This window comes from Rana temporaria, chromosome 10, assembly GCF_905171775.1.
Source record: "Rana temporaria chromosome 10, aRanTem1.1, whole genome shotgun sequence".
NCBI lineage: Eukaryota > Metazoa > Chordata > Amphibia > Anura > Ranidae > Rana > Rana temporaria.
In genome coordinates this window covers 130,009,332-130,025,102 of record NC_053498.1, presented here as the reverse complement: position 1 = coordinate 130,025,102, position 15,771 = coordinate 130,009,332, and the positions used below count along the sequence as shown (strand labels likewise).

Below are 15,771 nucleotides of genomic sequence, written 5' to 3'. Positions count from 1 at the left end.
TAACTAGGGGGGCACATTCATAATCATGTGTTGGTGGTTACATTTCTGTTCCTATGTATTCTTTCAGTGCTGTACGTTAAACCACTTCAGCTCGGGAAGATTTAACTTCTTACTGACCAGACCATTTTTTGAGATACGGCACTGCGTTGCTTCCACTGACAATTGCGTGGTCATGCGACACTGTACCCAAGTAAAATGTATGTCCTTTTCTCCCACAAATATAGGGCCAAATTCCCAAAAACGTCGCCTAACTTAACTTTCAGCAGTTAAGTTACACAGGCGTTAAATTTCTACCTAAGTGCCCGATCTTCAAAGCACTTACCTAGAAATTACACGCCGTGTAACTTAAGTGCCTCCGTCGCAAGGCGGTCCTCCTCTCCGGGGGGCGATTACAATTTAAATGAGGCGCGCTCCTGCGCCGGCCGTACTGCGCATGCGTGTGACGTAATTTTCCCGACGTGCAGCGCGCGAACGTAATTTACGCCGGGCTTTGTGGATTGCGACGGGACAATAAAGTTGCGACGGGTGAAAAAAAAAATACGCGCCGGGAAAAAAAATTCAAATTAAAAAAAAAAAACGCGGCGATCGAAAAAAAGGTCTGGTTTTACATGGTGTACTAACTTTACACATTGTAAAACCAGCCCTAATTTTGCGCAAGCAAATCGGAACTTACGCAGAAACCACAATGCTTAAAAGCTTTGTGGATCTCCTCATTTGCATACGCAAAGCGGCATTTCAATGAGAAATGCCCCCAGCGGCGGATGCGGTACTGCATCCTAAGATCTGACAGTGTAAGTGTCTTACAGATGTCAGATCTTCTGCCTAACTTTGGAAAAATCCTTTTGAGGATCGTTTCCAAAGTTAGGCACAGAGATAGGCAGGCTGAACAGCAGTTCCGCCTGCGTATCTCTTTTGAAGATTTGGCCCATAGTTTTTTTTTGGTGGTATTTGATCACCTCCGTGGTTTTTATTTTTTGCACTAGAAACAAAGAGTGACTGACAATTTTGAAAAAAAAAAAAAAAACTATATTTTTTTACTTTCTGCAATAAAACATATCCAATAAAATAACGTAAAAAATCGAATTTCTTCATCAGTTTAGGCCAATATGTATTCTGCTACATATTTTTGGTAAAATAAATCCCAATAAGCCACTCCCTGCAGACAACTGCACTCCTGAAACCATGGAAACTCTTTTGTTCGCCCTTTGATCACCCTCCTATTGTTAGGTACGTTGTTTTTGATACAATGTTGGTTGATTTTTGTGATAAACAAGTGTAGCCAGGAACTGCCTAACTTGCCCATGTCAACATTAGACATTCTTTAACAACTACTGCAGTGAGCTTGTTTCCCTCTAGACATTGAGTCATCATTTCCCGAAGGAAAAGAAGGAAAGACCACGAAAGAAAGCAGGAGATTGTGGGACACATGGTCCGAAGAGCCAGGATTTACGTGGAGCCAGTACTGCTGCAGATTCCAGCCGGCTGGGAGAGAGAAGAATGCTAGGTGATGACATACTGTAAATAGCCTGGTTCAGGGAGGAGCTCATTCTCTTGGGACCAAAGCCTTCAGCTGAGAGCAGGACACGGCTGCTCTGGAAAGTGGCATCAGGGTTTGAAAGGAGCGGTTTGACACAGAAAGGTCATTCTCTTCCCTTTTATACCGGGGATCAGGGGTTCTTTCAGGGCCTATTCATTATTACCATTTAATTTACTGTGATCTTTTTGTGCATTGCATATCCTTTGCATACTTGCTGAGACTAAAGTTTAAAATTAAAAGATATCTGCATTAACAACCTTTGCTCTTTTCTGACTTAAGAATCATTAGTAAAATACTAATTTACTTTGCTACAGTCAATTGTCTGTGTGATTGCATCTGTAAAAAATATCTTATGAAATTGACAACTTTTGTAAAAAAAAAAAAAAAGGAATATTGTTTATTTTAATTTTCCTTCTGCATTTTCAAAAAACATGTGGCAAATAATGAAATCTTTAAAAGACCAACCATGTATCTTAAAAAAGTAACTTGGGGGATTGATCCGAGCTCACAAATGTATATCTGCAAGTAAAATAATTCCATTCCCATCTTTATGCTAGACCTATGGCATTCCCCCATCGGAACTTTTCTGCTATATCCAAGTAAAACACTTCCTTACTCCCCTGATTCCCTCCCACACCTCCACACCATAAGTATCCCTCTTTGAGTGCACCTGTAAGTCCGATCCTCAAAGGAGGGGACTTGTCTTGCATTTGTATAGACGACAGCTACAAGTACTCCTTCCTACGTAGCTAAGTGGGTACAGGTAATCGGTCTTACCCTAGACCTCGTTTACTTGATCCACATCTGGGAAGCCACCAAGTCAGCCTCACAAAATATTATAGCCTTAGAAACTTACCGTGAGTTCCTCACTAGGTGGTATTTGGCCCCCACCAGGATCTCCAAATTTCTACCACTATACGCCTCCCACTGTTTCCAGGGCTGCAACACTGCGGGTATATATTTACATATTTGGTGGGAATGCCAAGTGGTACAAGTCTTTTGGTCAGACATCTTACGCATCCTATATTAACTTTTTGATACTCAAATTATACCGGACCGCACCGTGGCACTTCTGAATATGAAACCACCAGCCATTGCCCACCGACAATTCAAACTATGCCTCCAGGTATGGAATGTGTGGCACTTGCACCTTGGTGATGTGGATAAATTAATTAGGCCGCTGCTGTGAATGATGTGCCCCCCTTGGAGAAACAGAAAAGAATAACTAAACTGGGCTTGCCACACCAGACCTTGGATATTACTAATTACCTATGTGCAATTACTCCTGTCTCTATATCTGGACTGATTACACACCTGAAAAACAATTAGTTCTAAATTAATTAATGAATGAAAAAACATCATGTGCTATATTAATCAATTACGGTATATAAATGTGATTATTCAAGTGAATATATGACTTATTCGACCAATTGTGTTGGGAAATTAAATAAAATAAAAAATAAATAGTGACTGGTGATGACAAATATATATAATTTTAATTAATTAAGTGACATGTAATATAACATGTATAAACAAAGTCTATTAAGGTGCTCTTGTGCTCCATGCTCCAACAGTGACTGTGCATCCACCACTTATGAGGCTATATGGTTCCACACTCACCAGATAAGTTGGACTCATCTACCTTATGGTAAAAGGAGTGTGCTGTGTTTTTAGGTCTTTTGGGGGGACCTGTTCCACCATGATGTCCACTGGATACTCCTACTGTGTAACTTGCTTCCTACTAAACCTCCAGCACTCCAGGACCAGGGTAAGCAGAAATGCAATATGTGAAGAAAGAACTCCTCAAAGTGTAAGATCCTTAAGATGTTTTATTGTGACATTGACAGCTTACAAATAAAAAATCCTTTTAGTCCGAGCCAGTGGTGACATATAACGGATTCAATCAAAAACAGGTTGTTTCTGGGGCTGCAACTCTGGGGGTATACATTTACATATTTGGTGGGAATGCCCAGTGGTACAAGTCTTTTGATCGGACATCTTATCTACATTTTTTGATACTCAAATTATACCTGACCCCACAGTGGCACTTCTGAATATGAAACCACCAGCCATTTCCCACCGACAATTCAAACTATGTCTCCAGGTACAAACAACAGCCAAACAAACGATAGCAAGAGCCTGGAAAACCCCCACCCTCTGTGTACTAGCAGTCCAAAATAGGGTCATACAAGCTATGATTAACACCAAAATAGAAGATGTGTTGCTGGATAGAATCCCTAAATAGGAGAAAATTTGACAACTATTTACCCTCCAACTTCCATAATTTCTCCTATATACACACAGCCCCCCTATACGACCCAAGAAATATTTACCTCCTACCCTTTTTCTTCTTTTACCTTACCACTTTTCTCCAGCTATGTTCTTTTCCTTTTAACCCAATACTTTGTAACATGTCTCTTTCTTCTCTCTTATGGTCTACTGAAGCCATTACACATCCCACCTCCAATCATCCCCCAAGTTAAAATTTACTGCACAATTCTTGGCCTTCCCTGATACTTAGGAATTGGGGCATCCAAGTTAAACCCTTTTTATGCCGCGTACACACGATCGGTTAAACCGATGAGAATGGTCCGTTTTTACCGATGAAAACGGTCCATCAATCGTGTGTGGGCGCCATTGGTTATTTATCCATCGGTTAAAAAAAAGCCAACTTGTTTTAAATCCACGCATGCTCAGAATCCATTCGACGCATGCTTGGAAGCATTTAACTTTGTTTTTTTTCAGCACATCGTGCGTTTTACGTCACCGCGTTCTGACACGATTGTTTTTTTAACCAATGGTGTGTAGGCGCGACGGACCATCAGTCAGCTTCATCGGTTAACTGATGAAAACGGTCCATCGGTCCATTCTCATCAGATGGACTGATCGTGTGTACGCGGCATAAGCCACATTCCAAGGCCCAGGCATACAAATGTTTTACCCAGTTATTTTTTTAAGTATTACATGAAATTACTTCACTATTTGGACTTCACTTGTCTAATGAATCTTGAACGAACTATCCTTAATGTAATTGTTCCACCATGTTCTACTGATGTTAAGATTGTTCCTAATCTTGTTTCCAAACTGGATGATTGTACCAATTTTTTTTAAGCCACAAAATGTCATTGTGACATGTTCTTTGTCTTTCATTCATCTCCATTTCAATAAAATATTTGAACAAGAAATAAGTGTCACAAAACTTGTGATAGGTAGTCAGAAAATCAGATTCCTAATGAATGCCTATTGAAAGCCTGAAGGTACTCCTTGGATTTTTGGCCCCTCTATCTGGTTAGACTGCAAAAAAGACTCACATATGCGGTATGCCCATACTTAAGAGGAATACTGTAGCTGAGAGTTTTTACTGTGTGTGAGAAATATCTTATTGACAGCTGTGTGTAAAATAAAATAAATATGTTTCCATTTTCTAAAGTGATATTAATGTCTTACCTGCTCTGTGCGGTGGTTTTGCACAGAGCAGTTCCTCCTCTTCTTGGGTTCCTTGCCATTGCTCCTGGCTTCTCATTCCTGCCAAGTGCCCCCAGAGCAAGCAGCTTACAATAGGGGCACCTGAGCAGGCTCACTTCCAAGCTGCGGCTCTGCATGTTCATTACCACACTGAGCTGCGGCTTGGCCCCACCCCCTCTATCTCCTGATTCGCTCAGTGGCTATGATTGATAGCAGCAGCAGCCAATGAGGAGGCAGAGTCCCCAGAGAGATGAGGCACTTGTGCACTTCAATGGATGGAGATGGTTGATGGTCGTTTGGGGGGCTGCGCACAGAGATGTTTTTTTTTACCTTCATGCAAAGAATGCATGAAGGTAAAAAACCTTGAGCCTTTAGAACCACTTTCATTTTCCAAAAACTTGTGGCAAAAAATGTGATCTTCTAAAGACTTACTATGCCATTAAAAAAGCTTGAGGGTAAACTTTGCAAAATTTAGTCATTTGATTTTGGCCTCCTCTATGCATCTAGGCAAAAGAGTCTCATGCCGCGTACACACCATCACTTTATGTGATGAAAAAAAATTACGTTTTTAAAAACGTCACTTTAATTGACTGTGTGTGGGGGAAAACGTTGTTTTATGTCTTGTAAAAAAACGACCAAAAAAAATTGAAGCATGCTTCAATTTTATGTGTCGTTTTTCAAAAGTGCACTTTTTACTTCACAGAAATTGACCGTGTGTAGCAAAAAACGTGGTGGAACGTAACCTCACTTTGCAAGATCATTGTGAGAAAACGATGGTGTGTAGGCAACTTCGTCTTTGAAAATTGAAGTTTCAAAAACGTCATTTTTTACTTCACAGAAAGTGTCGTTTTTTTTCATCACATAAAGTGATGGTGTGTATGCGGCATCACACATATCATATCCCCATACTTGGGAGGAACAATTTGTTCAAGATAAACCTTGTTAATTAATAACAAATCTACATTTCTTTCCTCTTCTTCCAAAAAATTCTGCCACAAAATTACAACTTCAAAAAACTCACCATGCTTGTTCCCAAATACCTTGGATTTTCTGAGTTTAAAAATGGGTAATTCTGTGGTCATTTATTCTGTCTGCATTTTAGAGCCTCAAAAAAAAAATCAAAACATCAGGGTTGATAAATTTCAAATATATACTGTATTTTGTAAACTCCTCAACTTCCACACAGACTAAATAAGATACACCTATTTGGTTATACTATACAAATGCATACGTGTGCATATAGGCCCAGTTTCACAAAGCACTTACGTCGACGTTTAAAAAGTTACGCCGACGTAAGTGCAAATGTGCGCCGTCGTATCTGTGCGCCAGACCCACAAACAGACATGCGCCTAAAACCAGGCTACACCCCGTCGACGTAGCTTGCACACGCCGGCGTAGGGTGGGCGCACATTTAAGCTGGACGCATGGTGGCGCTCCCATTGATTAGCCATTCAAACATGCGATTCACGAACGTGCGTGTGCCCGGCTCATGCTACGCGAGATGCGTGTAAGTTGTACGTCCAGCGTAAAGTTATTCCCCATAAAGGAGGTGCAACCCAGCAACAGACATGCACAGGTCTGCACCAGGGAACACAAGCCAGCGTATTGTGCGTTGGACGTGTGTCTGGCTGGGCGTACGTTATGTTCACGGCATACACAGTGATCCGGCGTAGCTTAGGCAGTTTTGCCGGCGTGGTTGTGAGCAGGCGCATGGGGGTGCGTCCACGTCACGGCGCATGCTCAGTTTGTGATACGTACCTGTCTGTCGCTTGGCCCATCATTTGCATGGGGTCACGCCTCATTTGCATTGGTTCACGCCCACTCCCACCTACGCCGACGTGCGCCTTCGGAACCCACGCCACGATGGTGCAGCGTTGGGAGCACTGGCTTGCTGAATGCAAAAAGGGGAGGGGGCTGGAGGGTGTCGAATGCGATTGAATGCGCAGACTCACGGACATGAGGTGAGCTGGGAAGAGTCGGCCCAGTGACGTGTAGTACCGCACACTGAACCGACAAAGAGCATGTGTGAGTGGGCTGCTTAAATAACCTCCGGGCTCCTCCCATTAACTCAGGCCACCATACTGGCCTTCTTATTTATATTACAACTTTACATCAGTCGTTATAAACAATATCAACAATCAAGGTCTTGTTTTTTGAAGTAATATCTTTGCGATTGCTGATTTTACTTCTTTGTTTCTAAGAGTGTAAATAAAAGGATTTAAGAGAGGTGCAATCACAGTATACATTAGTGACACAAAACTATCATACGTCATCCCATGACCTGACTTGGGTCTAAAATACATGAAGATTCCAGAGCCATAAAAAATTGTAACTACTATCAAGTGGGAGGTGCAGGTTGAAAAAGCTTTCTTTCTCCCAGAACTTGAATGTACCTGTAGAACTGTTGAGATGATCTGTATGTAAGAGAACATTGTTAATATGGATGAGCCAATTATAACGCAACCAGCAACACTAAATATTGTCCATTCATTCACCCAGGTGTCCTGACACGACAGTTCTAGCAATGGTGGAACGTCACAGAAGAAATGGTTAATCTGATTAGATCTGCAAAATGACAAAGAAAATGCAAGAGATGTATGTATTATTGCATTAATTGCCCCAATGAACCATGATCCAATGATGTGCTTAATGCAAGCTGTTCTGTTCATAATAATGGTATATAACAAGGGTCGGCAAATAGCATTATACCGATCAAATGCCATGGCTGCCAAAATATAACACTCTGTTCCACCCAAAAGCAGGACACAGTACATTTGGACTGCACAGCCATAAAAAGAGATAGCTCTATGGTTAGATAACAAATTGGATAAGATGTTGGGAATGGTAGATGTCACATAAAATATTTCCAAAAAGGAGAAATTTGCAAGAAAAAAGTACATTGGGGTGTGGAGATTCGGACTAAGTGTATATGTAATAATTACAGATACATTTCCACCAACTGTAATGACATAGATGAGAAGGAACAGCGGATAGAGGAAAATTTGGCTTTCCCTTAATATGGAAAATCCTTGGAGAATAAATTCTGTTACCGTGGTGGCATTTGTACTCATTGATTTTTATTCTTCTGTAAAAGATAAATATACTTTATAAATGTATGGAATTAAAAATGCATTCTTTTGTATATAATTCTGTCTTATAGTATTGTGTCTTAAAGTCATAGTAAACCCTAACTGGATGATTTTTTGCTTTCTAGTATTGTATTGTAAGTATTGTATATAATAAAGGTTTTTTAAATGAGAATACTATCTACTGCAGCCCATTTTAAGACATCTATTGTGAACTCCAATAATGGCCATGTGGCATATTTTAGGTCGCTTTTCATGATAGTGACCCCCAGTCCCCTTTCCCAAGGCACTTCTTTTCTCTTGTGCTTTGAACCAGTTGATGCTCATTCCTAGTGATTTTCTTTTTTTACAGATATCTTTCAATAGGAATAACTGAATAGGCTTTGATTTGCCAATGTTCAGGTAATCCTGTTTAAAATTAAAGGGGTTGTAAACCATTGTTATTAAAACAAAACAAACAAAAAATAAACATGTTATACTTACCTCTACTGTGCAGTTCGTTTTGCACAGAGTGGCCCCCGATCCTCCTCTTCTGGGGTCCCCCAACAGCGCTGGAAGCTCCTCTCAGCATCAAGTGCCCACGTTGGAGAAGGCTCTCCTAAGGTGGACACCTGTGTGGGCACGCTCCCGAGTCCTGCTTCTGTGTCCATTCACACAGAATGTAGGACTCGGCCCCGCTCCCCGACGCCCGCATCATTGGATTTGATTGACAGCAGCTGGAGCCAATGGCTGCACTGCTATCAATCGATCCAATCCAGAGTCGAGACAACGACCAGAGAGGTAGAGCGTGTCTCCGCCGCGGGAACAAAAGGGCTCAGGTGAGTAAAATGCGGGGGGGGGGGGCTTGTCAGTGTCAGAAGTTTTTTCACCTTAATGCATAGGATGCATTAAGGTGGAAAAACACAAGGGTTTACAACCCCTTTAAGCAAGCCGAAACTTATTGGAAAATTCCATTCAAGGCTACGAAGTTGCCAATACTGGCCCAGATTCAAGAAGCACTTGCGCCCGCGCAACCACAGGTTACGCAACGCAAGTGCTTACTTGCTCCGGTGTAACGAGTGCTCCTGATTCAGGAACCTCGTTACACTGACTGCAGGCTAAAATCTGCGCGGCATAAGGCTCTTATGCCTCGCAGATTTTAGGCTGCATTCTTGCGGGGGCCGCTAGGGGGCGCTCCCATTGTGTATCAGCGTGTAGTATGCAAATTGCATACTACCACTGATTCACAAGCTTGCGCGGGCCCCGCGCAAGCCAGGTACGAGTTTCCGTACGGCTACTTTTAGCGCAAGGCTGCCCCTTCTAATAGTAGGGGCAGCCAATGCTAAAGTATAGCCGGCCTTCCCGCGCCGTGAAATTTGAATTTCACGGCGTTTGCGTAAGTGAAACGTGAATGGCGCTGGACGCCATTCACGTTCACTTAGAAGCAAATGACGTCCTTGCGACGTCATTTGCCGCAATGCACGTCGGGAAAGTTTCCCGACGGAGCATGCGCTCTCCGCTCGGCGCGGGAGCGCGCCTAATTTAAATGATTCCCGCCCCCGGCGGGATCATTTAAATTGCGCTCGCTTACGCCGGGCAAATTTGCCGGCGCACCCTCGCAAGTCACGGAGCTACTGCTCCGTGAATCGAGGGCAGCGGCACTAATTTGCGCGGGCGCAGGGCAAAATCGTTGCCATGTGCCCGCGCAAATTAGGAGCAAATCAACCTGAATCTGGGCCACTGTTTGCAAATTCTGCCTTTTTTCAGGACAAAAAATCAAGTTCTTGTTAAAAAAAAGACATATGTTTTTGGACTCTGCCTTGAGGGATATGTACTAATGGCAAAAATTAAAAACTACAGTTCGGGGAGGAGAGGGCCCTTTTAATGCTTCTTCAAGGGAGTCATAAAATAAACATAAATCACTTAAATTACAGGGTTGTGGGGGGGGGGGGGTGTCTTAAAACTGTATATAGTGTTACAGACAGGTACAATTTTCACAGACATTGTGAGCGACAGCATACTCTGACAGCACATTTTTGGCTGTGGAATGCATTCTATTCTTTAAGAATTAACTCATACAGCAGCAATACTCCAGTTTGATCTATTGCAGTTTAAAAAAATCCTTTTATTCGGTAGCTTTTTTATCAAGCAGGAAAAGTCCCACTGTGACTGACAGAAAGAAATTAGACAGCAGCTCACTGAAGCTATCCCTGTTCTCACTGATGCAAAACTGCTCTGGCACTGGCCAGTTTCTATTAAAACTCTTATTAGGCATTGAGGCCCAGATTCTCATACATTAGCGCTGCTCCTGGGCAGCGTAATGTATGAGCTCTACGTTACACTGCCGCAGGTCTACAGGTTTAAATCCTGATTCTCAGAACACTTACCTGTAAACTTGCGGCGGTGTAGCGTTAGATTGCTCGGCGCAAGCCCGCCCAATTCAAATGGGGCGGGCACCATTTAAATTAGGCGCGCTCCCGCGCCGAGCGTACTGCGCATGCTCCGTCGGGTAAATTACCCGACGTGCATTGCGCTAAATGACGTCGCCCCGACGTCATTTGCCTAGATGTATACGTAAATGGCGTCCAGCGCCATTCACGGACGTCTTACGCAAACAACGTAATTTTTATTCAATTCGACGCGGGAACGACGGCCATAGTTAACATTGGTTGCGCCTGCTAATTAGCAGGGGCAACCTTACGCGTCGGGTACGCTACGCAAACGACGTTAATTCGCTGCGTCGACCTCGCGTATGTTCGGGAATCGCCGTACTTACCTCATTTGCATAGACGACGGGGAAAAGCGACGATGCGACACCTAGCGGCGGGAAAAAAAATTACTTTTAAGATCTGACAGCGTAACAGCCTTACGCTTGTCAGATCTAATGGGTACCTATGCGCAACTGATTCTGAGAATCAGTCGCATAGATACCCGGGGCCAGATGAGGTGTTACGACGGCGCTAATGGTGTTGCGCCGTCGTAACGCCTTTGAGAATCTGGCCCTAAGAGACTGAAGATGATACAGCAGTGTTAAAACCATAAGCAAGGCAGTTTTAATATGCAAGTCTAGTCTGAAATATATTACAAACAGTGCAGCGGCAGATGTTAACCTTGAAGAATTAAGGGACAACAGAAGATAAAGCAGTGGCCAGTAGCAGGACATTTTTAATTTTAGAGGATTGGCCTAAAGCCTCGTACACACGACCGAGGAACTCGACGGGTGAAACACATAGTTTTCCTCATCGAGTTCCTTGTTAGGCTGTCGAGGAACTCGACAAGCCAATTTTCTCCATTCCCATCAAGGAAATAGAGAACATGCTCTCTTTTTGGCTCGTCGAGTTTCGACAGTTTCCTCGACGAAAATGTACACACGACCGGTTTCCTCGGCAAAAAAATATCTCCCAGCAAGTTTCTTGCTGGTTTTTGCAGAGAAACTCGGTCGTGTGTACGAGGCCTAACTGGTGTGTTCTGGAAATTTTATAGATCGGCAACTCCTTTCCTCATATTGATTAGTGGTTCCAAATTAAAAATAACTACTGCAGTAGGGAACAGACACAAAAGATACACTCAGCATCTTTCCAAAATAACTGTTTTATTTGACACAATTGGTATTTATACACATGATTACGTAGGTATCACAATAATATTACAATTGTACTTTTATGGTAACAAGGGCAGGCTAAAGCTTCGTACACACGATACGATTGTTGGCCAACCAAGTGTCTGATTTTTGTCAAAAGGGCGTGTGCCTGGATCTTGACTTGCATACTAACGGTACACAATTGTCATGCCACAAACACGAATGTAGTAATGAGGAATTTCAGCTCTTGAGCGCCAATTTTTGCTAATTTCGTGTTTGGTGAGCATTGATTCTGAGCATGCATGTTTGTACTTTTGACTTGTGTGATGGATTTGTGTAATGACCATACAATAATCTGATGTCACACAGATGTCCGCCAAAAAAGTACTAGCCTGTCATCCAACATTTGATGATGGAAAATTGGACAACAATTGTCAAAAGGAGCATACTAATGGTAAGATTTTAGGACACCAGTCTGTCAACAGACAATCCCCTGCCAACAATCGAACCATTTGTACGAGGCTTTATTCAATTCAGGACTTGAACGAATGCAAACATGTAATGAAAACATTATTAGTGCCGTGTACAATACATGCAAAAAAGAATACAATAATATACAGAACCTAAAAAATTCCTTTACAGGTGTATGCCCAACTTTACTGTGGGGATAGGGGGTGCAGTGAGTAAGAGTTATATAATGTGAATTGGTTTATGTGCTGTTTTTAGGCTTTTTTTTTCTTTATTTCAAATAATTCTGAAAATAAAAGGCCAGCTCCAAGAATAGATGGTCAGCAACAACTGACAAAAAAAAATATTAAAGCAGTTTGCTATAGACGGGAGAGCAGCTAAAGCCTCGTACACACAATCGGACTTCCAACCAACTTTTCTGTGGATTTTGGTTGTCAACTTGTTCAGCCAACATTCACCAAATCACGTGGTTTTTTTCAGCTCTTTACCGCCGTAACAGATTTATTGCCCAACAATTGGTGAGCATGAGGAGCCAACTTTTGTTGTCATTAATTCAGCCAATAATTGTCTGATGGCGCTTGCACACTGTCGGATTATCCGACACAACACGTCCGTCAGACAATTATGGCCATAAAGTTGGATCTTGTGTACGAGCCTTAATAGTAACCACTGCTCTCAAATCAACAAACAAAAAAAAACAAAAAAGGCAGGAAAGGGATCATTGCCCAAAGAGCTAGCAATCAGAAGTAAAGCACAATTTCTTAACTGACCCTAATCTATACAACAGTAGTTTCTCATCTCTCCAAATTTTCACCCTACAGCTTTTAACCTCCCTGGCGGTATTCCCGAGTCTGACTCAGGGTGAGATTTTTGGGCTAAGATCGGTAACCCCGAGTCAGACTCGGGCTCGCCTCGCTGAATCCACAGGCAGTGTTTACTTACCTTGTCCCTGGATCCAGCGATGCCACCGTGCTGTGTGAGAGAGCGGGACCTTGCTCGATTCACACAGTGTCGTCCTGTGCCGCCGATCTCCGTTCCCTGCGACGTTACGACGCACGGGGGCGGAGAACGGCGCCAAATTCAAAAAGGTAAACAAACACCTTACATACAGTATACTGTAATCTTATAGATTACAGTACTGTATGTAAAAAATACACACCCCCTTGTCCCTAGTGGTCTGCCCAGTGCCCTACATGTTCTTTTATATAATAAAAACTGTTCTTTCTGCCTGCAAACTGTAGATTGTCCATAGCAACCAAAAGTGTCCCTTTATGTCAAAAATGGTTTTAGAGCAGCTAGAAAACAGCGATAATAAATTATAATCACTTGCAGAATTGAGCGATAGCTATTTGTGGGGAAATTCGTCATAAAAAAATAAAAATAACGACACCGACAATTCTGCAACTGAGCAAATTTCAGTGATTTTGAGTTGATTACATTATTGAATAATTTTTATTATAATTATATTATTATTTTTTATAATTATTTATAATTATTTATTATATTATAATTTATAATTTTATTTAAAAAAAAATGTCATACCCGGGATGCCTACTAGACTCTTGTTTGGTCAGATTTAAGTGAGTTATTCCTAAGAAATCATGTGCAAGTAAAAATGTGTTTCCCCCCCCCCCTTGCACTTGATCGGGTATTCTTTACAAAGTGAAGCTTCACCACATCTACTAAGCTCTAGGTAAAATTTGTGCAAGTGCACTTTCAAAGTGCCTTAAGTAAATCAACCCATATGGCTACTCTTAGCACCCCCTGTAAGGTTGCATACACACGATCGGTCAAAACCGATGAAAACGGACTAAAGGACCATTTGCATCGGTCCAAACCGATCGTGTGTGGGCCCCATTGGTCAGTTAACCTTCGGTCAAAAAAATAAGAACTTGCTTTAAAATTGAACCGATAGGTCAAAAACGATCGTTAGTATGCAAAGCATCGGTTAGAAACCTGCGCATGCTCAGAATCAAGTCAATGCATGCTTGGAAGCATTGAACTTCGTTTTTTTTTCAGCATGTCGTTGTGTTTTATGTCACCGTGTTCTGACACGATCGGTTATTTAACCTATGGTGTGTAGGCACATCAGACCATCAGAACATCAGCTTCATCGGTTAACCGATGACAACGGTCCTTTCTCATCGGATGAACTGATCATGTGTAAGCGGCCTAATAGTCAGGAGGCTGGCCTAACCAAAAAAAATCATTGGCCCTGTTGGCCATGGTACAAGTGCCATGCAGTGCATTATTGTTTAAAAACAAAAAAACTTTGTGGGCAAATTAGCATATGAACGCAAGTTTGAACCCAAATTAAAAGGTTCGCAGACAGTCCAAACCTCATCCCTAGTTATCATAGACTTAAATTTTATTTATACTTTCAAAATAAGTGCACTGTGCAAATAGGAATTGTCAAAAACAACTTACAGGAAGTTTTAGTGTACTAATAATTTTAGAGAACAAGATGTCATTATTCCAATACATACATTTTCTGCTGTATTTCTTCTGTATCATAAACAGGCATTTTGTGGTGCCTTGAATAGAAAAGGAGGAGATACATACGGTTACAAAGACCTTGCATGGATATATAATGAAAGTGAACCTGGGGGAATAGGCACAGGGGAATTTTAAACTAATTTTCTTTGCGAAAAGAAAATAACTTGTGTAAGAGGGTTTAACTCTACAATGGGCAGCAGAGAAGCTACTGTAAGTGAATAGCACGTCCACCTAGAAGCACCAGGGTTGTTGGTTTAAATCCCAACCACAGCACAACCTGAGTATGTCTGTTCTCCCTGTGAATGTGTGGGTTTCCTCCCACACTCCAAAGACATGCTGGAAGGGAAATTGGCCCTAGTATGTGTAGCGGTGTCCCCGTAGGAGTTGCTGAGTGTAGTGGTCCACCTGTCACCCTGCCCGGCATTCACTTCTCAGTCACCTTAATCAGAGCTTTTTTTCTTAGAAAATAGGTGCAGGAACTCAACCACGACCCGTCCAGATTTCAAAAACAGTACAAGGGTCTTAAAGGGGCATTAAATACCAGGATTGCATTACATACAGACTGCAAAGTTCAGGGGCTTAAGCCTCGTACACACGACCGAGAAACTCGACGGGCGAAACACATCGTTTTGCTCGTCGAGTTCCTTGTTAGGCTGTTGAGGATCTCGGTGAGCCAAATTTCCCCATTCCCGTAGAGGAAAAAGAAGACATGCTCTCTTTTTGGCTCGACGAGATCCTCGACAGTTTCCTTGTCAAAGTGTACACACGACCGGTTTCCTCGGCAAAAAAAAACAGCAAGTTTCTTGCTGGTTTTTGCCGAGAAACTCGGTCGTGTGTACGAGGCTTAACACACAGAGTGCAGAGCTGTCACCTGTAAACACGGAAACCAGACTTCTGTGTTTACAAGTGATTGTGGTGAGCAGGCACCAAAGGGTCTGAGCCAGAGGTGGTGGAACTGAGTTCCCCCAAGTTCCCCCTGAAAAAAGCCCTGATAATAGAATGAACTGTGCATGGGCTTGTTTTTGTTTATTTTATCAGGGGAATTTAACTTGGATGGGATGAGGGAAATATGGGATTCACGGTGAATTGTGAATTAGTCAATTGGTAGATTGTATATCAATAAATTGGCGGATTGTAAATAAATCAATTGGGACAACTAC

General features: G+C 42.2%; 1 protein-coding gene across 1 annotated transcript; it reads right to left on the bottom strand.

The window, feature by feature from the left end:
• Positions 1-7,140: 7,140 nt before the first annotated feature.
• Positions 7,141-8,073, bottom strand: LOC120915865 (olfactory receptor 5V1-like). The gene has a single exon (XM_040326676.1). It carries the CDS (start codon positions 8,071-8,073, stop codon positions 7,141-7,143), a length of 933 nt encoding a protein of 310 aa, XP_040182610.1.
• Between the last annotated feature and the right edge of the window lie 7,698 nt (positions 8,074-15,771).

What these genes read in the sequence shown, in the direction of transcription:
- LOC120915865 (XM_040326676.1), bottom strand. Translation starts at nt 8,073, where the DNA reads ATGAGTACAAATGCCACCACGGTAACAGAATTTATTCTCCAAGGATTT.